Here is a 26177-nt window from a genome sequence, read left to right as displayed (position 1 = left end):
TTGGGTATCCCACAAACAGATGGCGCCACCAACTTTTTTGCTATTTTTAGAATGCATGAGTCGTTTGCCGTCTGCTAAACGAAGTCTTTCTATATTCCGTTTAGGTAGAGAATTTGAGGCGTTTAGAAGCCGTTTAGTGGTCGTTTAGTGGATTTGTGGCACTTGGGTTTCTAATCGCATTCATCATTCCCACCGTTCCGGCCAAGACTACTAAGTTACGTTTGTTACGGTTTTCTAGGTACGTTTGGGGAACCTACTACGTTTGCTCGGGAACGTGCATCATTTTAGGGAATGCTCCAAATCGCGTAATTTGGGACGGTTAATATATTAGGTAACTTGATCGTATTTTTTTTTCTTCAACATTATTTCCGCATATAACCGCAGTTTGAAGTAAATCTAGCCGTCTGATTATGAATACCCGCCACTGTAGTGTGTTCCGTAAAAAAATCCAAAATTCTATGCCTATCTTTAGTCGAGGCACTGTAGCAAACACACGAAGGGTGACCATTTTGCTCCGTCCTCCCGTGCGTCTGCGTATGCGGCGTGCGCTTTTCCATAGAAAGCTCCTGATTGTCCGGTTCGGATGAAATCGTTCGACAGGGGGGCGAAATGATTGGGCCAGCCGACCAGTGGCGTGTTGCGACACGGACGCGAGAGATTTTCGTATGAATTTCATGTTTTTATTTAACAAAAAACGAAAGGAACGAAACGGAGCAGTTAAGTTTGAGCGGCAGAGATTATTGGTACCATGGCCGTCCTTGTTGTCACCAACGGGGAGGCCATTTTTCGTTTTTGTTTTACAATATGCGTGGCGCGCTCCTCTTCTGCTCTGCAACACAGATTTTCCCCTATTTTTTTCTTGCATCAAAATGCAACCAACCAGGCGCACGGGCTACCATTTCCTAACCGCCAATCCACTCCTTAGCTTAGCAACACGTAAGCTTCCCCACCCTTACCCCCTTTTTTCCTATCTGCCTAATCAATTCCGCTTACTTGGCAACAGCCGCAACCTGGTCGAGGAACTGGGCCAGCTTCACGTCACGCTCGCTCAGGCCGGCACAGTCGTGGGTCGCGAGCGTCACCTGCACCTTGTTGTACACGTTGAACCACTCCGGATGGTGGTCCATCTTGTCCGCCTTCAGTGCGACGCGCGTCATGAAGCCGAACGCTTCGTTAAAGTCCTTGAACAGGTACTCCTTGTAGATGGCATCCCGGTCCTTCACCATGGTCCAGCCGGCGGCGAACAGCGGGGTCAGCAGCTCCGTACGCTGCGCTTCGGTCAGTTTAGCAAGCTGGGGGGGGGGGGGGGGGAGGGAAACGTAACACAAAAATGGCATAAAATTATGATTTAGTTATTGCAGCCAAACTCCATCGGTTCCTTCAGCCACCTGTTGGCATCGGGAGCAGTTTACACAAACAAAAAAAAAAACACTAAAAAGTAAAGAGGTCAAACGGTGACACTTACCATCTTTTTCTTTTTGATAATGGCCGCACTCGAGTAGGTTCGATACGGGACGGTTCGGTGCACGCGGTACTCGGGCGACTGTACGTTGGGAATGTAACGAGATGAATAACGAGAAAGATGGAGATTGTGAGCTGCTCAGGGTCGGGAGGAAAAAAAAAGTGAACGGCTCCACGCGATGGAGCGCGATGATGGTAGAAGGGAGGGGGGGGGGGGGGGGGGCGGAGATAGAGAAGGGGCGGCCCGGGAGGAGTGAGGGAGACGCTGTAAACAACGCGAATGCGTGCGGACCAGCAGTTACGGCCGTACCTTCGGAATCGGGCCAGCGTTGCTAGTATTGGTGCCGACCGTTCCCGCGAGTGGCAGATTCAGCGGTTGGATCCCGCTCTGCAGCGCATAGGCCCGCAACGCCGCTCGGACCCGGCAGCGCGCCTTGGCCACGACTCCATAGAACCTCTCGACCGTCAGCCGGGCCGGAACACACGTCACCGAATTTTGGGGCTGCAGCATGCGAGCAAGCATCGTTCCTGGCATGTTTCCAATTGATTTTCCGCTTTTCCACTGGTTTGTTGTAGTGCGAGTAGTTTTTTTTTGTATTATTTTTCGCGTGCACTTTAACAAGGTGTATGAGGATGAGGAGTGCTGCGAAGCAAAATTGACGTTTCCCGAACTGACATTAGCAAAACAGGCGACTCCCGAGATACGCCGCTAATGGGGATCTCAAACATGGTCGCAAAATGCCGCGTATCTCGTACGATGAATTCCACGGTTTCCCAGCCAGAATATCTCGAGCTTTCTCGTTACATTCCTTGGCGTTTATAGGTTTCAGCCAATAAATAAATCTTTTGATATAGTTCTGACTGTTTATTGCAATTTTCAACCATCTTGAAAGTATTATAACATTTGACCAGAAAGTGATGTGTCAATTTAGTCGAATTTGCTTAAAGAACTGTCAAACCTATAACACCGCGTATTTCGAGGATTACCTGTACTAACGGCTGCCTGTCACTGTCAATCGAAAAAACAAATTGCAGACAACGGTGGCTGCACGGATAGCCAGCGACTTTAGAGGATTATAACTTTTGAATGCGTAATCCAATATCGGTGCAATATTTCGAAGAAAATTTAATAAACTAATGCAGTTTCTATAACTGTGCATAGATTAGTTCAACTCGCTACCGGTTTGAAGTTATAGCTGTTCAAAGTTGACAGGTTTTTTTTTTTGAAAAATATTACAATTTAAAAAAAAAATCATTGTTTCAGTACTTTACAACATTTTCAGAGCAAAATGGCTCTAGTAGTTTTCAGAACTGTATATAACACGTCTTGCATACATTTTTCAGAATCTTTCTACAACTAATGAAAAAGATAAAGGAGTTTCGATTTGAATAAAAACCGTTACTACACATTTGTCATAAAAATTTTATAAAATACACAATTACTAAAAATGCAAAAACTTTATCAAAAGGTTATCATTAGTAAGTTATGTTGATTATACAATGTAAAGAGACTGAATTTAAACATTGCGTGTGAAATTTATTTGATGTTGGTGTCTTTCTACCTATTACGGTTATAATGTAACGGTTTTTATTCAAATCGAAACTCCTTTATCTTTTTCATTAGTTGTAGAAAGATTCTGAAAAATGTATGCAAGACGTGTTATATACAGTTCTGAAAACTACTACAGCCATTTTGCTGTGAAAATTTTGTGAAGTACTGAAAAAAACGTTTTTTTTACAAATTGTAATATTTTTCAAATAAATCCTGTCGACTTTGAAAAGTTATAACTTCAAACCGGTAGCGAGTTGAACCAATCTTTGAACAGTTAAAGAAACTGCATTAGTTTATTAAATTTTCTTCGAAATATTGCATCGATATTGCATTACGCATTCAAACGTTGTAAGCCTCCGAAGTAGTGATGTGGTGTATGTAGCGTACCCACGACTCCGATCCGACTCCGAGTATTGTTAGTCCGATTCCGACTCTGGCAAAATGGAACCACTAGATCCGCCCGGAGTCGTTCGGAGTCGTTCGGAGTCGGAGTTCGTCGGAGTCAATAGGAGCCGTGTGGTTTAATGTAGTGTTGGCCGTTCCGGTCCGAACCTAGTAAAAAAGTTCCGTTCTTTATGTAGGCCGTTCCGTTCCGATCCTTTATACAAAATCGTTCCGTTCCGTTCATTACGTTCCGTTCATTCCGTTCCGTTCATTCCGTTCATTCCGTTCATTCCGTTCATTCCGTTCATTCCGTTCCGTTCCGTTCCGTTCATTCCGTTCCGTTCCGTTCATTTCGGTCTTTCCGTTCTTTCCGTTCATTCCGTTCCGTTCAATTCGTTCTTTCCGTTCACTCCGGTCTTTGCCGCTTCAATATTGTTAGCAAGGTGCTATCGTTCGTGCGTTCCGTTCTTTGAAAAAACCGGCTTTGGCCGGCTGTTGCTTGCTGCATGCAAGATACTTGTTCACTCTTTCTCGCACACAGTATGTGTTGCCTGTGCACTCTCCCATGCTCACAGGAATATTCATCGCACTTCGTCGCGTATCGTTTATAAAAATCGTGATAAGCGAAACCAAAAATGGTGTTGCATTTGGTATTATGGTGCAAATTGTAACATCTATTATACTTTTTGATATAATTTAGCTTATCTTAACTAGACAAATAATTATTATAAAATTTAAATCTGTACTCATATGGCAGAACGGGTTGGAAAAAATGTATTATAATATGTGAGTATGAACAACGAAGAATAAAATGTATTTATTTTTTATGCCACGATATCCACTTGATCCATGATTCCAATATTTAGCCATTCGATTCGAAGCATTCTGTTCCATTCGACAACCGTTTGAGTGCCGTGATGTTGTAAACGATTTATGTAAAAAAAAAAAAAAACTATTTGTTTTAAGTAGTAAGTGAAATTCAAATAATTAGTCAATCTCGTGATACAATCGTCAACTCGGACCGCTCAATAACTTCGGCATGGGTAAAATCCTCGAATGGATCGTGCCCCCATACGCTGGGATGATTATCCTGCTATGGGCATTTAAGTTACTGATTGCCAAGCCTATCAGTGGTACAGGAAGGCTTTGATCGAAAATGGTCGTCGCATCTAAAAAGTTAAAAAATGCTAGATAATAAATGCATGCTTTATATTAGCACAGCTGGTACAGCTTACTGGACATAGATTGAACCCATCTAGATTTGGTGTCAGATATGATTTCAGATTGAAGAAACGCCTTTTTATATCCTGTAACAATTAACAACCCCCCCCCCCCCCCCCCCGGATGACAGTTTGGCTTCTAAGCTCTGGGTCGGTACTTTTGCACCCCAGGTTCACGTTCCGTTCTTTTTGAAAAATGAACTAGTTCCGTTCCGTTCCTTTTTTTTAACGAAATTCCCAACACTAGTTTAATGTACTTCTGATCAGGCATTTCCTTTCTTTGTGTTTTTTTGTCTTTCACTTTGCGCGTGCACTTCCTATACAAGCCGAGGTTGGCTCCGAGACCGACTCCAAATGACTCCGGATGACTCCTTCTGCAGCCGATTCTGGAAGACTCCAGACGACTCAGGACGATTCCGAACGACTCCGAACGACTCCAGACGACTACGGACGACTCCAACACCGGATGATTCCGAATGACTCCGAACGACTTCGAACGACTCCGGATGACTCCGAACGACTCTGGACGACTCCGGATATTGCAGCGCGTACCTAGCTTGCGGAGTCAATTCAGAATTTATCGGAGTCGGATCGGAGTCGACTCCAGATTTTGCCAACTTTACCCATCACAACTCCAAAGTCGCTGGCTACCCCAGGCAACCCCGGTTGCCTGGAATAGGGGTATTGCAAAAAATAATAAAAAAACAGGTTAGTTTTGCTCAAAAAATTCTACGAAAAATTCCAGAGAAAGATGGCTGTGGTTTCCACACACTTATTCCAAATTTCAAGTCAATCGGATTTCTAGAATCAGAGAATGTTCCAATCAATCAAAATCGATTTGGCTTGCCGAACGATTTTCAGATCAAGACGATTGGCTATGATTTACACACATAAGGGCCGATATTATGTGAGTCAAACAAACCCATTCCAAATAAACCGAAATTTTAGAGTCAATATGCGACTTCGGTGTTCAGAGAAAAGTGCCAAAAATGCTGATTTTTGTTTATAATCCGAAAAAGATACAGAAATCACTGAAAAGTTTGTATGATATCAACTTTGTGACTCTCATAAATGGCCCTACAGTCCAAAATTCAAGTCATTCATATTATCAAAAAGTCAAACTAGCTCCAGGGCTGAAATTGAACTAAAACAATAGAATAGATGTAGTAACAGTTATGGGATATAGGTATAAGCACGATATATTTACACAATTTTAGAACCTTTCGATGTATTTGGTAAACTTATTATTATAATTTATATGAGGTTAAAACTTAAATGTTACATTTAAAATGAGTTGCTAGAAATTGAAAATATATAATTGTTACTTACAATTGCTATGTGGGTATACACATACGACCTACGTCAATTAAAATTATTTTTTTCAGCATTTTCCTCAAACTGATGGCACATGAAGATATTGAAGATGCTCGCAATGTTTACCAAACCCCTAAAAAATCTCATCTATTAACCGATCGCAGCAAAACGAGCTGCACCGTTGAATATTGTAAACAATTCAAAGCATAAAAGGTACCCATGTTCTCTATTGCATTTAATCGTGAGTTTTGTGCTTGTTTCGTGCGCTTTTCCGGCGACATACCATGCCCAATCATTGTGCCTAGCTGAGTGGAGAAACCAACGTCTGAGCTAAATAATACCGACAGTCAAAATGGCAGCAATAGACGGGTGCTTCCGATGTCCGGCCTGATAGACAGATGTGCTAAAGCTACGCTGCTATTATGGAAACATTGGTTTATTGTTATTTTGAAGGATGCAATAGACATCCCAGCATGGGCCTGGCGACCTAATCTCACGCCCGTTCTGCGCTGCACGCTCGTCTGCTAGGTCGCACGCTACGTAGGACACGAGTTACACGTGTGCATAGAGTAGAATCGGACAGTTTTGTGGGTTGTAAAACTTCAGTCTAGTAAACGTTGGAACATATTTTTCCCTTTGCTCGGCTGCTAGATTGCTAATGCCTACACACACATACACACACACAAACGCACACTTAACGAGTTAAAACTGAGGTACCGATTTTGAACCTGAACCAGAACCTTACACGGCTTCAGGTGGTTGCTGTTGCTTTGCATGCTTCGAAAGCTTTTTTTTCTCTGGGTCCTAGGAGTGCCCGACATGTATGTAGATAACCTAACCTAACACTAAACAATTTAAAAATACCTGGAAAAAGACAGGGTGTAAAGTTGCAGAGTAACAGATAAAACGAGAAACAAACAAAAATAAAGCACACAAATAAACACATTCAGAGCACAGCGGGGCGATGCGGGCTGGCAGCACGGTGCCTCGCAGCGGCTCGGCGAAGGAGCGTGGGGGCCACGCTGGGGGAGAGGGCGGGCGTTCTTACTTCCAAATGACGGTCACGTTCGAGTCCATGTCGATCTCCTGCTCGATCCGGCTCGGCGACAGGCCCGTCTTGCAGCAGATCTCGTCCAAGCTGTTCAGCCCGGTGTACAGCTTGTGCTTGGGCGTCGGTATCGAGCCGGTAAAGATCGGGTACTTGTTGATGCAGCGGATCAGGTTGTGCTGCAGCCCGAACGACACCAGCTTCCGCTCGTCGATGTTGTTGTCGCGCGGGCAGAGCCGCTGGCACAGCGAGCGCAGCGTGACGCCGTGCGTCATCTGCGAGTACAGCTGCAGTATGCTGAACAGGCTGGGCAGCCGCACCGTGTCCACCTTTTCCGCGTGCTGCAGCTGCACGTACCGGCGGCACTCGTCCGCCAGCGCCCGGTCGCGCGTCAGCTTCTGCAGCTCGCGCGTGCACATGTACACGTTGCTGTACTTGAGCAGGGGCAGCAGCTGCATCACGCCGTAGTACACCAGGTTCTGGATGCACGACTTCACCAGCTGATTCTCGACGTCCGCCTCGGCCGCGATGCGGGCCACGTGATTGATGCCGTTAATGAACGGCAGCACCTGCTGCGTGGTCAGGTCCCACGAGTCCGGGTCCGTGTCCTCGAACCCGCGGCACATCAGCGGCACCTGGTGGTCCTGCACGGCCGGCGGGTCCGCCTTGAGCGGCCCGATCTTGAGGTAGATCGTGGTGTCGCCCTCCACGATCGTCGCGACCTGGCGCTGGTTCAGGTCGCGCAGTATGCACGACAGCAGGTTGCAGATGTTGCCGTTGTTTTCCGCGTTGGACAGAAACGAGCCCTCCTCCTCCATCATCAGCAGGTACTCGGCGAGCTTCTTCACCACCGCCTCGTACTGGACGGTCCGGGACCACGAGTCGAACACGAAGCACAGGTTGAAGTAGAAAAAGTTCCGCTGGTAGCGCACGTGATTGATGCGCACCGGATAGCCGATCACCTTGTGGCCGAGGGTGTTGCTGCGGGCGCCAGAAAGAAGGAGACAAGAAGGGGGGGGGGGGCAAGTTGAGTGAAGGCTGTAATTGTGGGGACAAACAAATATTGCGCGCTGGCTAGGATTATGGTCTCACATGGTAAGGATGCATCGTTGCAGCTGCGGCTTCGGTATGATGTACGTGCGAATCGAGTCGAACACCTCCTTGGTGATGAAGTTCTCCGGCACCTGGCAGCTGATTTTCGACCCCGCCACCACGTGGAACTCGCTCAGCAGTATGCAGCGGATCGGGCCGTCCTTCGCCTTGCCGGATTTGGGCTACAAACAGCAAGCAAACCAGCGCCGCCATGCAAACAAACATTCGATGTTAAGCGAGTGAAGCGGAGCGGAGCGACCCAAAGCGAAACGCTTACCTCGCGGTGCAATTGCTCCCGGTCCATCGTTGTCGTTAGCGAAGCGCAGTTACATATTTACTTAAAACTAAACAAACGAAATCCCTGGGCACAGCACCCGAGCGGTGGCCGATGCGGGTTGGGATTGCTGATAGGCTCCGCTGGTGACGTTTACGCACCAACAAATGGTGTTTGTCATAACAAAGGAAGCCGCGTTTACACGACGCGCAACATTTTGCTACGTTTATACGTGCGTGTTGCTCACTGTAGCTCACTGTAGATCATTTTAGATGCTTGAAATATCCAATTCCAAGGTTCAACGCTGGAATGGGATCAATTACACGAATGGCCCCGAGATAAGTCGTTAGTCCAGATTCAGCATTAAGATCGATTCAAGAAAACAGTGGAGCGCCGATTATCCGGGGTCTTCGGGACTCGACTAGAGTTGGGCAAAACGCACAAAAAAGCGGAACTGGGTCCGGACGATTCCAACAAATTTCGGACCCAGTTCCGAAGGGTAGGTTCAATCTGACAAGCCGGAACCGCCCGGAATCGTCCGGAATCGTCTGGAATCGTCGGAATCGTCGGAATCGTGCGGAGTCGTTGGAACCGTCCGGAATCGTCCGGAATCGTCGGAATCGTCCGGAATCGCCCGAAATCGTCTGGAATCGCCCGGAATCGCCCGGAATCGATCGGAATCGACCGGAATCGACCGGAATCGCCCGGAATCGACCGGAGTCGCCCGGAATCGCCCGGAATCGTCCGGAATCGACCGGAATCGACCGGAATCGACCGGAATCGCCCGGAATTGCCCGGAATCGTCCGGAATCGTCGGAATAGTCGGAATTCCATTTCATTTGATGTCATTTCTTCAGTGCATAACCTAATACAAATAGATACAACCGCTAACACAAGAAGCTAGATTGCATGTCGAACGATATTGAGGAACTCAGTGCGCGACATTCCTGGCTCAAATGAACGACAGCCAGCATTGACAGATGCGCGGCGGCCGGCACGTGAACAGTCGCAATCGACCGGAATCGACTGAAATCATCTAGAATTGTTGGAATCGTTCGGAATTGACCGGAATCAACCGGAATCGTGAGGAATCGTAGTCAACCAATAGTAGTAAATGTTAGAAGCCACATTTAATACATATTTTACTTTTTCCGTCATTGCTTTGCATGCACCTCCGGCAAGTATGGCTTCCCAAAAATGTTTGGAGTGTTCATGAAACCTCTTAGTTTACTGGCAACAAAAGAGCTTACCCAGAACCCGGAACAAAAGAGCTTAGGAATCGAACCTATAAAGGCCATGTTATTAAAGTCGTACGACTTGATATTTGCAGTGAAATACGAACAATACCTTTTGTTTAATTTCGTTTTTTTTTCTTTTCGTAAACTCATCATAACATACTATAAGTTTCTAACTTAAAACTATATTTACATTATATATTAGACGTTTCAAGTCATTCATACGTTCACTGGGGCCCCTCAATCGACGGGATCATCAACGGGGCCCCCAAATGGCCGAGGCAATGGAGATTGTTCTTCGTATTATGGCTGTGTATGGCTGTATGTAGATGCAGCTGTAACGGTTTTTGGTCTTGTTGTATTCGCAAAAAATTAAATAGTCGATAAAAACCATATTGAGTATTTTTATACCCTTCCCCCCTTCCTTCTAACCTGAAACCTTTCCCATTTCCCCTTCTCTTTGGTCCAGGGCCAAGAATGAAAATTTTATTTTTTGCATTAAAAGACACACACAATCCACTATCCTAGGCCAGGAATGTGAATACCATTTTTCAGCTGTGAAACAGCTGTCTGCTTTCGGCACACAATCGCAAAGCGGTAGCAGGGGCCCCGTATACAAGAACAGGACGGTTCATCCCAGCCAAGAGCGCACACAATGACATCGATTTAACCATTTCTCGAATGAAACCTCAACCCACTGAAGCACCGTTGACCAAACGACCTTCCTCGGCTTTTTAAAGCGACGTGAGCTTGGTGTCAATTTTTCCTGCTAATTTCTCCGGCTACGAGCCGGTGTATTGAAATTCTGTGTAGGGGCCTTTAAATTTTTGTCTGTGTATTATGTGTGCTTGTGGCTATTGTAACGGGTTTTCTTTGAGGTTAAACGCAGCGTTCTGTTCTGTGTTTTGTGCATTGGATTTTAGCAGCAAGTGTCTCCGCGTTTTTTTGGTGAGCTCGTGCACCGACCATCCACATTAAGGCGCTCCTAACCATCCACTTACTTACCGACGGCCCTTACCGACGGAGCCCTTACCGACGGGGCCCTTTATCGAAGAGTCCACATAATCGTTGGGGCCCCGTAAACCACCTTTGAGTTTTGGCTTCAATATAGCTGTATCGGTTTTTTATCTTGTCTCCACCCAAAAAGTTGTATGTAAATAGTGATAAAACATCATTTTAATATTAACATGGCCCAGTTCCTTTTTGGACATATGAATACCACTCCTTCCCGATTTCCCCTATTTGTCAGTTGACCTCAAAAGATGAGTAGGGCCCCGCGTGAAAATTTAAGGTTTTGGGTCAAAAGCAGGCACGCTCCACGATCTCAGGCTTGAGATGTGAATACCATTTTTCGCGTGAAAGCTGTCTGTTTTCGGCACACATCTGCAAAACAAGTATAGGGGCCCCCAGCAAGCACAGGCACGTTTCATCCAAGCCAAATTGAAAAGCGCACACATCGATATCGATGGAATCGTTTCTCGAATGAAACCTCTACCCACTGGAGCACCGTTGCTTGCTTGGTATTAGTCAATTTTTCCTGCTAATTTTACCGGCTACGAGCCGGTGTATTGATATTGTGTTTCGGGGCCTTTAAATTTTTGTTTGGGTGTTGTATGCTTGTGTTGTGTAACGGGTTTTCGGTGGTAGTTAAGCGCAGCGTTCTGTGCATTCCATTTTAGCAGCAAGTTGCTCTGCGTGGTTTTGGGTTTGGGTGCTCGTGCACAGGCCGCCCACACCAGCAAAAAATGACGATTTCTCGCTTTGTCCAATACTTTGCGCCAACGATGATGAGGTATTGATTTGAGCTGTGCGCGCGTGTCGCAGCGTTCTTCGCTTGCAACTTTGATGCAAGTATTGGCAGATTTCTTAGAACATTTTATGTGCTGCTTTGAGTAGTATGGGGCCCCGGTTTTCTGCAGTTCGGGGCCCTCGTAATACAGTGCTTGAAGCGATGGGAAAAAATAATTAATTAAAAATAAGTTTATTTGAAATAGATGGTAAAAGTCCCATCCAGGGGGCGGGGGGGGGGGGGGGGGGGGTAGAATCGATACGAAGTCGAACATGCACAATGACGGGGCCCCCTAGATCGCCGGGGCCCCCTAGATCATCGGGGCCCCTGGCGGCCGCCCAGTCCGACCACCGTTTAACGCGCCACTGGACATGAAATGAAATGGAATTCCGACTATTCCGACGATTCCGGACGATTCCAGGCGATTCCGGGCGATTCCGGTCGATTCCGGTCAATTCCGGACGATTCCGGACGATTCCGGGCGATTCCGGGCGATTCCGGGCGACTCCGGTCGATTCCGGGCGATTCCGGGCGATTCCGATCGATTCCAGACGATTCCGGACGATTCCGGGCGATTCCGGGCGATTCCGGGCGACTCCGGTCGATTCCGGGCGATTCCGGTCGATTCCGGACGATTCCGGACGATTCCAGACGATTCCGGACGATTCCGGTGGAACTAGCGATTCCGTTTCTCTGGAGTCGGAATCGGAATCATACTTGCCGGAATCGGAGCGGAACCGTGGGTGCGATTCGGCGAACCCATCTCTAGACTCGACCTCGCACGGGTAGTCGAATAACACGGATAATGAGTCAAAGTATTTATTTTATCACAAAATCCTGGTTTGTTTTTGAAATTAATATTATGATTTGGTAAAACCTAGCCAGTTTTATAAACTACATGTTTTTCCGATGAGAATATTTGAAATTTGTCATAAATTATAGCGTATTTTGTTAAGACAAAATGCTCTGGTAACCGTTATTTCAAATATCCTCTTCTGCGTGCTGACTGCGATGTCTACGATGTCATCTATGTATTGAACTATCACCGTTCAAATAGACATACAGCGACAACGCGCGTGACGAAAGATAGCTCAAAATTTCACTCCGAGAAGATCAAAGTAGCTCATTTGACTCAGTCAACCAACTTGTTTTATGTTTGAAAACACACAAAAATAGGATAAAATGTGTTCAAATATAATTTTTGCGTTTGGCATTATTCTAGCTTGTAAACAAACTAGATAATTCAATTATTTCGGATGAAGCAAAAATTTCGCGCGAGACGAGTAGCTCTGTTTGCAAAATTGAGCTACTTTTTGTCGGCGCTCCACTGTAGCTTCAAAAGAGGGTTTGGAACAATTTTTCCCAAGTACCACAAATCCACTGCACGACCACTCAACGGGTTCTAAACGGCTCAAGTTCTCAACCTAAAAGGAATCTAAAAATACCCCAAATGCCACAAATCCACTAAACGACCACTAAACGGGTTCTAAACGGCTGAAGCTGCCAACCTAAATGGAATCTAAAAAGACTTCGTTTAGCAGACGACAACCGACTGATGCATTCTAAAAATATAACAAAAAAGCTAGTCAAAAGGCACCATCTGTTGGTGGGATGTGCTTTCCTCAGTACTGTTGTATGGTTACGTTTTGAAATTATGCCAAGGCCTAAAAAGGCCATATTTGACTAGGTAGGTAGAATCCCAAATAGCCAGCTTGAATTCCATAGCTGATTTGGGGCTGTTTAACGAAAAATTGGTCCAATGTCGAACTTTGTGGGTGATTAAGAGATGAAACGGTACTTGGTGGAACCATATAGTTTTTTAACAAGCACACGGTACTCTTGGGAACTTTGCGGCTGATTAATACTATCTGTAGGGTTCATGATAGTACTCCTATTCCGACACGTCCTCGTCGTGCAGAGTGGTAACATGTGCCTTCATATATCCTAGCTTGGGTACACGGGCTAGATCCAACCCCTTGGGCGGATGGTGGCATATGGCGAACCAGGAGGTGGGGTGGGTATCCCAGGAAACTGGGTGCCTGAACGTCGGGGGGGCAACCCGACGCTAAATAAAACGGCCACGTGGGCGCAGGGCCAGTCACCCAGTCCCATGGAACAACTGACTACAGAAAGCATCAGAAGAATACGAAACGGACTTAACGATACCGACCCAACGCAATGCCCCTGGACAACGATTAAAATGGGCTCATGGAACGTACGCACTCTTAGCAAAGCCGGAGCCTTGAAACAACTTGATGACGCCCTAGCCACATTGAGCATGGACCTCGTAGCTCTACAAGAGATTCGGTGGCTAGGGAACGGTGTGCACAACAGGCGTGGTAAGCAATGCTACGATATTTACTACAGCTGCCACGACCGCCACCACGTGCTCGGAACGGGTTTCGCCGTAGGTCCCCGGCTGAAATCCGTAATCATAGATTTCAAGGCTATAAACGATAGGCTATGCACCCTGCGCATGCGAGGCAAATTTTTTAATATAAGCCTCATAAACGTTCACGCCCCTACCGAAGATAAAGAGGAAGAGGAGAAGGACCTTTTTTACGGCCGCCTCGCTAGAACTATAGATGCGTGCCCCAGGCATGACCTCAAAATCATCCTGGGGGACTTCAACGCAAAAGTCGGTAGGGAGCCAATGTACCGCCAATACACTGGCTGTCACAGTCTGCATGAGCACAGTAACGATAATGGTAGTAGATTGGTCCAGTTCGCCGCAGCGAACAATCTGGTTGTAGGAAGTACCAAATTTGCGCGGAGGGACATCCACAAAATGACGTGGGCGCACCCGGATGGCGAATCCTTCAACCAGATCGACCACGTGTTAATAAGCCGCCGACGACAGTCGAGCCTGTTAAACGTCAGAACTTATCGAGGAGCCAATATCGATTCCGATCACTACTTGGTTGGCTTAGTGATACGTTGTAGAATCGCCCGCCCCCGCACCAATGGGGGCGGAGAAAACACGCAGCCTCGGCTCAACACGGACTCTCTAAGGGACATTACTGTCCAACAGGAATTCAAAGCCGCTTTAGACGAGTCTCTACTACCAGAAAACAGATATGAAACTACGAGCGAGAGGTGGAACGCTCTAAAAACAAAAATAATAAACTGTGCAAGAAATATACTCCCACCACGTCGTGGCAACACCAAATCTGGCTGGTTCGACGATGAATGCAGACAAGTGACCGAACGTAAGAATACTGCATACCGAGCAATGCAGCAACGGCATAGAACGCGGGCATGCGCAGAGGAATATTCACGGCTCAGACGCGAAGAGAAACGAGTTCACCGCTCTAAGAAGCATGCTTTAGAAGAGCAAAACATGCGGGAACTCGAGCAAACCAGAGAGGCGTACGGACCGACACGAAAGTTTTACCAAGCGATAGCAGGTCACCGAAACAACGTGGTACCTAAGGTAACCTGCTGTCGCAACAAGGATGGAGATCTGGTTAGTAACCAGCCAGAGGTCCTCTCGCGGTGGGCTCAGTACTTTGATGAATTACTCAACGACCAGTTAAACGAACAGCTAGAAGCGCCACTAGCAGATAGTGTCATGCTACTGCCACCTAGCATAGAAGAAACACGAAAGGCTATCCGTCGGCTGAAAAATAACAAGGCACCCGGAACCGACGGAATTGCAGCTGAACTGGTCAAGAATGGAGGTGCACGACTAGAAAACGAGATTCATCAAATTGTTACTGAGGTGTGGGATAGCGAATCGATGCCTTGTGATTGGAATCTCGGCATCATCTACCCCGTATACAAGAAGGGAGACAGGTTGGACTGCAACAACTACAGGGGTATTACGGTGTTGAATACCGCCTATAAAATATTCTCCCTGATCCTTCAGGATCGCCTTGTCCCGCACGTCGAAGAGATAGTAGGAAACTATCAAAGAGGATTCCGAAACGGAAAATCAACCACTGATCAGATCTTCACCATGCGGCAGATCTTGGAGAAGATGGCTGAATACAAAAACGACACATACCATCTCTTCATAGACTTCAAAGCCGCATACGATAGCATAGCCAGGGTAAAACTGTACGACGCTATGAGCTCATTTGGAATCCCGGCCAAACTGATAAGGCTAGTTAGAATGACTATGACCAACGTCACATGCCAGGTGAGGGTGGATGGAAAACTCTCAGGACCTTTTGCTACCACCAAAGGTCTGCGCCAGGGGGACGGGCTTGCCTGTCTCCTATTCAACTTGGCGCTAGAGAGGGCCATCCGCGACTCGAGGGTGGAGACTACGGGAACCATCTTCTATAAGTCAACCCAGATTCTGGCATACGCTGATGATATAGACATCATTGGTCTGCGGCTCTCCTATGTAGCAGAAGCCTACCAAGGGATTGAGCAGGCGGCAGAGAGCCTCGGATTGCAGATAAACGAGGCAAAGACCAAACTGATGGTGGCAACATCAGCGGACCTACCAATAAATAATCCGAATCTACGTAGGCGTGACGTACAGATAGGTGAACGCACTTTTGAAGTCGTCCCACAATTCACCTATCTTGGGTCAAAGGTCAGCAACGACAACAGCATGGAAGCTGAGTTGCGCGCAAGGATGCTGGCTGCCAACCGGTCATTCTACAGCCTGAAAAAGCAGTTTACCTCAAAGAACCTGTCGCGACGGACGAAGCTGGGACTATATAGTACCTATATAGTACCAGTACTCACATACGCCTCTGAGACATGGACACTGTCCAAATCTGACGAAACCCTCTTAGCCGCGTTCGAGAGGAAGATGCTCAGAAGGATACTTGGCCCCGTATGTGTGGAAGGACAATGGAGGAGCCGCTATAATGACGAGCTATACGAGATGTACGGCGACCTCACTGTCGTACAGCGTATAAAGCTCGCCAGGCTCCGGTGGGCTGGCCATGTTATACGCATGGAAACGGACGACCCAGCCCGTAAAGTCTTTTTAGGCCGTCCACAAGGACAGAGGAGGCGTGGTAGGCCCAAATTGAGGTGGCAAGATGGCGTGGAGGCGTCCGCCATTAAGGCCGGGATAACGGACTGGCAGACGAAGGCGCGAGACCGTGAGCGGTTTCGGACACTCCTGAGGCAGGCCAAGACCGCAAAGCGGTTGTAGTGCCGGATAAGTAAGTAGGGTTCATGATGGAACTTGAAGGCTTGTTAAGAACGTGTACCGAACTTGGTGGAACTTTATAGCTTTTTAATGCATGACATCGGTACGAGAAGGCTATTGTCAAAGTGTCAAAGACTGACGCAGTCAATCATCTCGTTGCTGCTGCCCAAGCTAGTTAAGTTAATTGAAGGAGGAATATTGAGTGAAGTGATTGTGAGTGTACAGTAAATTGTGTGACATTTTGTATAATTCATGAATATTAAGGATTTAAAAATATACGCATGTACACAAACAAAACAAATTCTGTTGTTTATTTCATCGATGACGCCTGCTTGAAAATAAAACACAAAGAAAAATAGTCCCCGGTACCCTAGCCTAAGGAAGCTGCTTAAGCGCTGTTCGAAAGACCCACCTGGAACTTTTATGCTGTTTAACTACTGCAAAAGGCGAATTAAAGCAGCGATCTTTAGCGTGCCAAAATGAGGTGCTTAAAAAATTCTGGCTATAGATTTTTATATTGACACCAACGGCCATTATTCAAATCTCACTTGCTTCAGTGCTGGTGGTTCACATTGGAGTTTAGTATTTAAACAATCGTATCGCCGTTCTAGCGATGCATAACTTCAATACAAAACCATACAACAGCTTTTCATCAGCTTTTTGCTATTTTTAGAATGCATGAGTCGTTTGCCATCTGCTAAACGAAGTCTTTCTATATTCAGTTTAGGTTGAGAGCTTGAGTCGTTTAGAATCCGTTTAGTGGTCGTTTAGTGGATTTGTGGCACTTGGGTAGACCTTATTGTTTCAAAAGAAATCGTTTAATTTGATTTTATTTTCCAGCATTTTCACAAATCTTCTAAATACGACACCTTTCCATCCTGCAATAGCTTTATATGAAACTATTTTTCGTATCCTAACTCTCGCCTGTGCGAGAAGAAATAAAGAAAAGAAATGCTCAACGTTAACTGACAGTGATCTTGATTTCCGATCAGAACCGAACAAGCGAATCAGGAACACAAATTATATTGCTCGATATGCGAGATTTTACTTGTTATGAGAGTTATTTATTAAGAATTTAGATTTACTCGTTATAAGGGGTTATATAGATATAGGTGAAATCGCAGTACGTAATTTCTTTCAATTTTGATAGCTTGCTGTGTATTTTGTGAATATTTCAATGTTTTCATACATTGCATGCTCTTTGTGAAGTTGACTCATATTTACAAAAAAAATGTACATTTCATCAAACTTACGCAAAGAACATCTTTTTTGCGCTGCAACTCTGCTTTCAACTCGAGAAGCTTTTAAACATCGTTAAGGAAGGTCATCGTTTTGCCGAAATAGGCAGAACTGAGGTGGATACTGGTTCGAAGCAGCTTTATCAACATTTGATCGTCCAGGCAATCGTAGAAACTCCAAAGGGGTTTCCCTTACCGGAAACGTTGGAGTTTAGAGGCCTTACCTTGGGTAGGCACATCGGAGCCTATAGGTTTCGTACATTTGGTTCCGGGTTGTGTGTTTGAAAGTTATTGATTTCACCAAGTAAGTTTTGGGTATCTTTTATGAACAAGAACGATGGTTCTTGTTGTTTCGAGGTTGATGTGGGTTATAATGTATAAGCTGTTCCTGCATTGGGTTATGATTTGTTTGTTTGTATTTGACTATACTGCGCTTTTGGCAATAAGTTGCTATGCGTTCTCGATGCACACACTTTTCTATGAGGGTGTTTTTGTACTAATGGCTTGAATTCTATCGGATGTGTTAGCAGATATGCTATAATTCTGTTTCGGTACTTTTCCACCCTCGAATCGGATAGTTGTTGTAGTTAATTTTTTTTCTCCAACAATTTATGGAATTTATACACAAAGAAACTTTACTGAGTAATGTTTCAAAACCGTATACGAACATCGCATATGACAGCTTTACGGCATGCGTGACGAAGTTTTCTAAAAGTGTATTAATTGAAATCGTGACTAAGACGTTCAATTTCAATTCGTAATACTGAAAACATTTAAGAAAACTACTTTCCCTGGAACAAATGTTCACACATCATTACTCTACGTTCCTTCACAAACAAATATTGCGCGCAGCTCTGTCGGATCGGAATCCTGGAACGGTTTCACAACATGCAAATGTCACGGCTTCAAATTTCGCACTCATCGCGAGGTCTCCAACTACCGGTGGGTTATAGCACTCCCCGCACCTCTCCACACAAAATGTTATTCGAATTATTGCTGACCCAACCGGAGCTTTGCCGAATTCTGACCTGCTTATTTACATTTTCCATGCTAAGGATTTGTGTCGAAGTATGCCACGCCACGAGTGACACCCCAGCAGTAGCTACGGTTTTGGGCAGGAAGTTCGAAATCCCTCAAGGACAGGGCTACTCTTCACCTCCTTCAAGTCAATGCCAATTTTGGGCACATGCAGGTAGATAGATTGATAAAAAACCAACAACGTAAAAAATATAAAGCATTATATAGAGGACCATCGAGTGGTTGTTTTTTGGAAACTAAAAAAACGATACATCAAATCTTCTTCATAACAATAAATCTTACCAGTTCACGAGACCATCCCTCCGAGGAGCTGTTGACCTTTTTAGAAAATTGCTTCAAGCATTCCAGTTGGATGTTCCCCGGACGGAAGCTAGCCGCACGGAGCATTAGATGCGGGCAGTGTAGGGCGCTTTAAACTTCCTTGACTTCCTTGTTGTTGACCGCTTGCGGAGCTATTAAATCGAATAGATTAGTGACCGATTGTGGCATCGAAAGGCACTGCACACGGCCTATTCAAAGGGGATTCCGCGCAGCTTACAGAACCATCATCACTGCCGCATGGCAGCAAGTTGTGGCCTTTGGGAGGGAGGGATCAGATGAATTATTCACACTTCTAGAGCGTCTCTAGATCCGCCAACGGGGCCGAAAAGCATAATGAATAGAGTACTCTTGGGTAGATAAATAGAGAATTCATACAACATCAACAACAGGCACAAAACAGCCAACAAGACAACAACAGTCGGAACACAGGTGGACGAAATCGAAAGCCTTCCTGCGCCCGGTACCGAATGCGCTCGAAAAAAAAAGCACCACTTGATGACGCGATGATTGATGAACTGAGATTTATCTTTCTTACATACCTCAAGAGGGCAAATACGGCTGTCGACGACGTGCCTCTCTTTTGTTGGCCATTGTACCGGCAGCCAATGAATGAAGAGTACACATGGGACCGTGGGGTGGGTTCGGTTCAATCAGAATTTTTACACATAAAACGCTTTCCCTGCACCCGGTGCCGCGGTCGCGGTACGCGGGCTTTGGCTGACCTTGAGAGCAACGGACAGAAGCCCTAAGTGGACAGAGTACACAGTTGACAGTTAGTACACAAAACGGTACGGAGGAGTCGTCGGCATCTCGGTAGCAGCCGCAATAACAAAAAAAAAACCCCCAACAATATCTTCCAGAATGCGCGGTTCGTTTGGTACTCGCGAAAATACCATTTCCTGAGAATGGATTCTTCCTACAGAAAGCACTCCCGGGTGCTGGTCGGATAGGCTCGGGCATGGGGGATTTCCGATTGGCCATTAATTTGGTCGAAGACGAGCGGTTTGAGCTATTCGGAAGGAATACAGAGCGCGGTCGAATATTGTTGTGCCCATACCCGCAGCCCCTGGTCAAGTCATCGTGGCCCGTAGGCGGCCGCCCCACCGAGCAGCGCTGCAAGGGGCACCCGGCCGAACGGTAGCGCAGCTGAGGGGAGTGGTGGATGTAAGTTTTTTTTAATTTTTGCTCGATGGCTTTTTTGGTAATTTATAGAAAACTGGTTTTGTGCTACCTGGCCCACGGAGCATCGCTAGAATCGCGCCAAACCCCGCGATTGCGATTGATGCTCCCCAACGAAAGAGAAATGAAGATGGGGCACCAACGAACGCCGCTTTTGCGCGACCTCCCCCTCCAGAAATAACAAGTCCAGCGGATCGGTTACCATCCGATACACTGGACCGGTTTAAGACGGTGGTGTATTTGTTTTTTTTTTTGGTGGCCGCCTGCTCGCCGATTGCTGGCTTGCCTGCCGAGCACCCTGGGGAAGTCATCTCTTCTTTGCAGCAGGTTGTGAATACGCGAGTTGTACGAGGGGTACCCAGCTGTGTGCGTGGTGGTCGGTGATGTCGAATTTGGGGGCGAAAAACGTTATCGATGGATTCTTTCACTGTCGCCTCGCGCCACCGGAGGGGATGACTTTATGCAAATTATGCCTGTGAGTGTGTGTGTCTTAATGGTGACTAGAGGGAGGAAGAGGAAAGGAGGCTTGACCGAAGATAGAATCTAATGCGCGCTGTGATACGAGAATAAGCAGCAGCAGCAGTGTCCCTGAAGATGGCTTTGAAAAGTTCACGTCAGGCTTTTATTGGATATCGTTTAATGGGATGGCTGTTGACTTTGTTAAATGTTACGTATTAAATAATTTGTATATATGGGCATGCGTGTTCGTATCTTCGGTTTGAAATTCAAACTCTTCCACGACACACTCTGACTCTGCTCACACTCTCAATGTAGCAGTTAATTAAATGCTAATTTTTCATTCTACCGCGCGATGCGTAGCCGACTAATTTCGACGTCTGCCAGCTAGCAAAAGGTCAGGTCCAAGCGCTAGCGCAACAGATAAATCATGGCGCGGTGTGGAATGACAACCAACCTGAAAATGAGCTGATGATACGATTTACGTCCTCGCAGGGTCGAACCCGCGTCGAACGTGATCCATGGTCGTTGCGATCCATCAATAGCCTCGGGTATGCATTGTGTACATCTTGCCGTAACAGCGTTGGTTTTGGCCAAACGACCCTGCAATTGTATGGTCAAGGTTGAAACGGGTCATCCAGCCAGAGCCGGAACATCCATAAAGCCGAACAAACCGCTAGAAGATCAAAGGTGCCCGAGATCTACAGACACTTTGTTTTCGCCAGCAGTTCTCATCAGCAATTCCAAAGTGGAAAAAATTATTAGGCTACGGGCAAATTATACATGCTCTTTACAATCTTTTTGGAGCAAAACAAATAACTTGGTCCAGTTGTGTGATTTCTTTGGTGTAAAACAGAAACTTTGCGATCATACCGGATTTGCACAGGCCTCAGAGATCTTTCTTTTTCTGGACAGTGCGAGTGGATCGTACGACTGGCGAACGCCTATTTAGCATGTTTCGCTGGTAACACACATATTGCAAAATAGCTCTTTTACTATTTGCAACTCTGTCATTAACAATACCGTAAGTTTTTGGAACATCATATAAAGCAAAGCACCCGAACATTCAATTATTCTATCACTTTCTTGATGTAATCAATCGATATACAATGGCATTTGAATCCTGTACTCTTTGTCATCTGGGAAAATAATTACTGCCTTGCAATTGATTTTGCGGCTATGGTTAAATCCGCTGAAATGCAGCTAAAATCAAAATGATTTTAAACGAACTCTTAACATTGCGTATATATAAATATAATGTATTGGAGTTTTATTTCTTTAAAGTATTAGTTATATTTGTCTAGTACACTACAACCTAGGTTACCCTCCAAAATAGGCTACAGTTAAGGAATTATTTGAAATCAAAACATTACATACAAGACATTGAATAAAGAATGAAATAGAAACTTCACAATGTGTTTAGAAAAAATAAGCATTGTAACACCACGTAAATGATGTCTGAAGGCTTATTATCCGCCACTACAGCCAGCCAAATTCAATATATTTCCAAACCTGTATAACCATAATCCTATAAACCAGCCATATAATTAATTGGAGCTCCTGCAATACCACCAGATAGGGAGCGTTTCGATTATGCTTCCTCGAATCTTTTCAAAGTATTTGATATGTTAAGTCAGTTACTTTGGTTTTACGATAGGTACCAATGCTAAGAGTTGCATAATTAGCAAATCTTCCAGTATACATTAAGCGAATCTTAAGAACCAAGCTCAGTTTGTGTTGTTTAAAGATGTGTTTGTTATGCGGACGATAAAGATGGGATGTGCGATATTGCTAGGAATTTCATGAATTGATTGCAAAATCATCCAACTGCTGCAGTGTGTTATAAAATACCTTATCGAACAGTTTCCTTCCCTCAGGCGATTATGTATATTGGAAATAATCGCCTCCGCTTGCATTGAACAGAGTGAGCTCTGAGTGTGTGTCTGTGTATGTGTGTGTGAGAGAGAGACAGCTCTTTCCCATTTGCAATTCAAAGTATCAGTATTTTTCCAACAAAATCAATCGGCAAAAGCTTGTTCAGGGTTGACCAGAACGAAATCTGTTTGCTCTCCTAAGCTTCTTTTTTGTTCGGTAACAGGTTTTGTTTCGTTTATTTTTTCTTTTACCAGTTTTTGGGTGTTCACGAAAACTAGAAGTCAAAAGTCGATCCATCTCGCCCGGCCGGTTCGTGCGTTCGCGATGCTTCGCGCTAAACAGTCGCGGGTAATCCCCAGAAAACTGGTAACTTGCGCGAGCGCACAAGCGATGGCGAAGGCGGAACGGTGCTGATTGTCGCCTATTTCCACCGAATGCTGTGAGCATCTATGCAGTTATCCTTGAGGAATGCAGTCCTACCCGCGCGCTGCAGATTCCGTGCACAGCCCAAATTATCGTGCGCGAGACTTCTGAATGCGCCAGCTATAATAGCGCCCACCATTCGAGCGGCTTTAGAAAGATTGTTAGACCGATGCGCACAGGCCAATTTTTATTGATGTAAAAAAACAAAACAAAAAAAAAAAATGAAAATCCGTAAAACTGCTCATCTAGCTTTATTCCCCATTCTACTGCTTAGTTTTCTCTCGCGAAACGATCAGGAAACAATGTTAGCAACAGTGAAAAATGTGGCTCGGTTGAGATCATCGCATTTCGTTTTTGCTTCTTGGTATATCAACCAGTTTTACAGCTCAAAGATTTTATATTTTTAGAATTTTTGGGGCCGTGGCTAGAGTTTGACTGGGACAGTTGGCGTACATAACATCGCGTTTGGTGTCTTCGAAAAGAACCCGCTCTGTTACTGGATTGGGATCGTTTGAATGCTTCAGGAAAGGTTCTTCAGCACCAATGTGCTAAAATTGACAGTTCAAGGTTTTCGATGCATCGCTTTCAATAAACAACAACATTCTGAAATTAAAAGGCAATGGCTTGCGTTTTCCGGAAAGCTTGTAACTAACGCTGACGCTCAACTGCCTGAAGCACAATTAATCCAGGTTGGATACGCAAAGCATCCGCTTTTGGGGCAATAACAATCGGTAAGGGAAGTGGGAAGATATTTTTGATTATAAAATTTTGTTAACATCCCTTCGTTCTCGTCTACTATTCACTCCCTACCTCATATTGTGCTGCCTTCTTAGGTAAGGTTAGTAATAAAGATCTCTTCAAAGGCGAGGCAAACTTTGTAAACAAATTGAAATTGAGAAGCTCCCATTATCCCCTCCATACACTCTTTGGAGCAGTGTTTGTATTTCTGAGATTTTGAGATTTTGTTTTCTATTGAAGTTTTTGATGTGCTGCAGTCATTCGTGACGTTTTGTTTCAGTTTTTTTAATTTTCTCGATCGTTTGTGATCTTTTGCAATCTTTTGGATTCATTCTGATCTTTACGATTATACTTTTTTACTCTGCGAGCTCGTGCGATTTTTAACACTCTCTTGCTGTCTTTTCCTCACTGACGAACTTATTTGCCAGCTTTTCGATTCGCTATGAATACGCCCGAATACCCAAACACGTCTGGATCAAAGCATATCCGGGTATCCCCACATGTTTCGTTGGTCCTGTTAATATCCGTAGTTTTATTACGTAGCGTTACGTTCAATTCTGATCAGTTTGTAAGCAATTATGAAATAATTTAGAGCATTTAAAAAAAACACCATACAGAGAAGCGTAAGAATGGACTTTTTATTCTAAAGATGATTAAATGCCGGTTCCTATTGAGACTCGATCTCATGATCGATGGCACAACAAACCGTGCTCCTAGTACAATGCTTTGGACCCCATCGTGTGGTTAGATGTAAACAAGCTATAAAATTGCTTTATGTTCGATACAAAACTTTACTTCACATTACTTGTGGGGTAACGATTACAGAATCACAACAGTACAGACATCAAACCACTTCAATGGATCATTTATAAGTATTGATACTGTAATACTCTACTGGTGCTTTAAACATCTTTTTGCAGCACAGGCTATAGGCGACCCAGGCATCGTTCGTTTCAAAGTTGTCTAAAAGCTTATCAAACTAAGCCCTAAGAAACAATCACCGCTGTATCAACTGGCAGAATGAATTAAATTTCACAAACACCCATACACACCTCGTTTTCACCAGATGGTTTCGCCCCGCTCAAAGCGTCCTACGACGTAACGTTCTTGAATTTTTAATCAGGTAGAAAATAAGATAAGAAAATGAAAACAAAAGTATAAAACGTAATCATCGTGGAAATGGAAACCATAAAAACTGGTTCTCCCAGCTCATTTGCATACTCACCAATGCGACGTTGCGGCGTTCGACGGATGATCGTTAGAAGATGCTTTACAATAATAATAATAATAATAAAAATAATATAAAAACCAACTTATTCCTATAAGGAGCATCCACCGAGAGTGAAAGATAGCGCTGGAAAGTAAAGACGGGAAAGGAAAGAACTCGGCATACAAAAATAGCTCTCCTTCTTTCCGAGAAAAACAACAACAACTGATTCGCAGAACAAACAGAACGATTTCGGGCAGAGCAGCAAAATGGCAAAAGTCACAGCAAGGCGTACGTTCGTGGTAGCTGTTTCGGGCACTGGCGTAACGGGCTACATGCGAAGGAAAACTTTGGAACTGGCGACTGGAGCGTACCTAACGAGCCAAAAATGGATAATGGAATTGGGATTTTTTTAATTTTAGCAATGCTGGTATACCATAATTAGAACATATCGTACATAAATGATTCTGCCTTTTGCATTTGCAATCCTTTTCCTAATTAAAAAAGAAAGAAAGAGAGATCACCAATACTTCCTCTTCTTCCGTTCACTCGATAGCTTCGCCAACTTCTCATCCGAGTGGCCTGCGTTTGTGTAGCTGAGTTTATCGAGCACCGTTCTATACCTCAACCACCCCCAGTAGATCTCTGCCTACAACTGTTGCGTTTTTTTGCGAGTCTTATATTTGAATGTTTGGGCATGGCATTTTTTTGTCGTTCTTGCGTGCTTCCAAAGCACTCTGCCCGGCTTATGTCAATAGATGTAGCTTCACACCAACAGGTGACGCTACCGCGGGCATCTTTAACCTTTGTTGGTGGGGCACGACAAACAATAAGTAGCAAAAACTCGCATATGTTCCGCCCAAACTGAAGAAAATTTCCAGCTGAGTTTATAAAGTCAAGCAGGACAAAAAATATCTCACATCCACATCAAGCAAAAAAACACACACACAAAACTGGAAAGGCTTTTCGCATGAACGCTTCCAGCCGAATTGTGCGATTTATTGCCATTTGTGCGAACATTTCTAACCAGATTTTCATGCTTTCCTTGATCTTTCATTCGCGCGCATGAAGATAAGAGGGAAACGATTGAAAAAGAACGAGAGAAAGATAGCCAGAAAGAACGAAACTCGGCAAAGATGCATTGTAAAATTAGCTCAGAACAACGCCTGTTGGGCGTGTTCTGCTTGCGGCTGCGTGGTATATAAAACCCCAAAGTC

The 26177-nt window shown here is 45.0% G+C and overlaps 2 protein-coding genes across 2 annotated transcripts; both read right to left on the bottom strand.

The window, feature by feature from the left end:
* Positions 1–658: 658 nt before the first annotated feature.
* LOC121589624 (putative pterin-4-alpha-carbinolamine dehydratase) lies at positions 659–2121 on the bottom strand. The gene is made up of 3 exons (XM_041908691.1): positions 1772–2121; positions 1466–1543; positions 659–1292 (listed from the first exon to the last, which is right to left on the bottom strand). Exons 1-3 carry the CDS (start codon positions 1994–1996, stop codon positions 990–992), a joined length of 606 nt encoding a protein of 201 aa, XP_041764625.1. The 5' UTR covers positions 1997–2121; the 3' UTR covers positions 659–989.
* Positions 2122–5798: 3677 nt separating this feature from the next.
* Positions 5799–8508, bottom strand: LOC121596027 (GATOR complex protein NPRL2). The gene is made up of 3 exons (XM_041920598.1): positions 8349–8508; positions 8072–8253; positions 5799–7960 (listed from the first exon to the last, which is right to left on the bottom strand). The coding sequence occupies exons 1-3, from the start codon at positions 8373–8375 to the stop codon at positions 6976–6978; spliced, it is 1194 nt and encodes a 397-aa protein (XP_041776532.1). The 5' UTR covers positions 8376–8508; the 3' UTR covers positions 5799–6975.
* Between the last annotated feature and the right edge of the window lie 17669 nt (positions 8509–26177).

The sequence above is a fragment of the Anopheles merus genome, chromosome X, assembly GCF_017562075.2.
Source record: "Anopheles merus strain MAF chromosome X, AmerM5.1, whole genome shotgun sequence".
Taxonomy (NCBI): domain Eukaryota; kingdom Metazoa; phylum Arthropoda; class Insecta; order Diptera; family Culicidae; genus Anopheles; species Anopheles merus.
Note: the sequence above shows the minus strand (reverse complement) of the source record. Positions and strands in the feature narration are given on the sequence as shown.

Bases quoted from the DNA above. Each gene is read 5' to 3' on its own strand.
- LOC121589624 (XM_041908691.1), bottom strand. From the start codon at position 1,996: ATGCCAGGAACGATGCTTGCTCGCATGCTGCAGCCCCAAAATTCGGTG. The intron at 1,544-1,771 runs GTACGGCCGTAA...CCCAACGTACAG, and splicing joins ACGCTGGCCCGATTCCGAAG to TCGCCCGAGTACCGCGTGCA. The intron at 1,293-1,465 runs GTAAGTGTCACC...CCCCCCCCCCAG, and splicing joins TTATCAAAAAGAAAAAGATG to CTTGCTAAACTGACCGAAGC.
- LOC121596027 (XM_041920598.1), bottom strand. From the start codon at position 8,375: ATGGACCGGGAGCAATTGCACCGCGAG. The intron at 8,254-8,348 runs GTAAGCGTTTCG...TGCTGTTTGTAG, and splicing joins GGGAGCAATTGCACCGCGAG to CCCAAATCCGGCAAGGCGAA. The intron at 7,961-8,071 runs GTGAGACCATAA...TGGCGCCCGCAG, and splicing joins CAACGATGCATCCTTACCAT to CAACACCCTCGGCCACAAGG.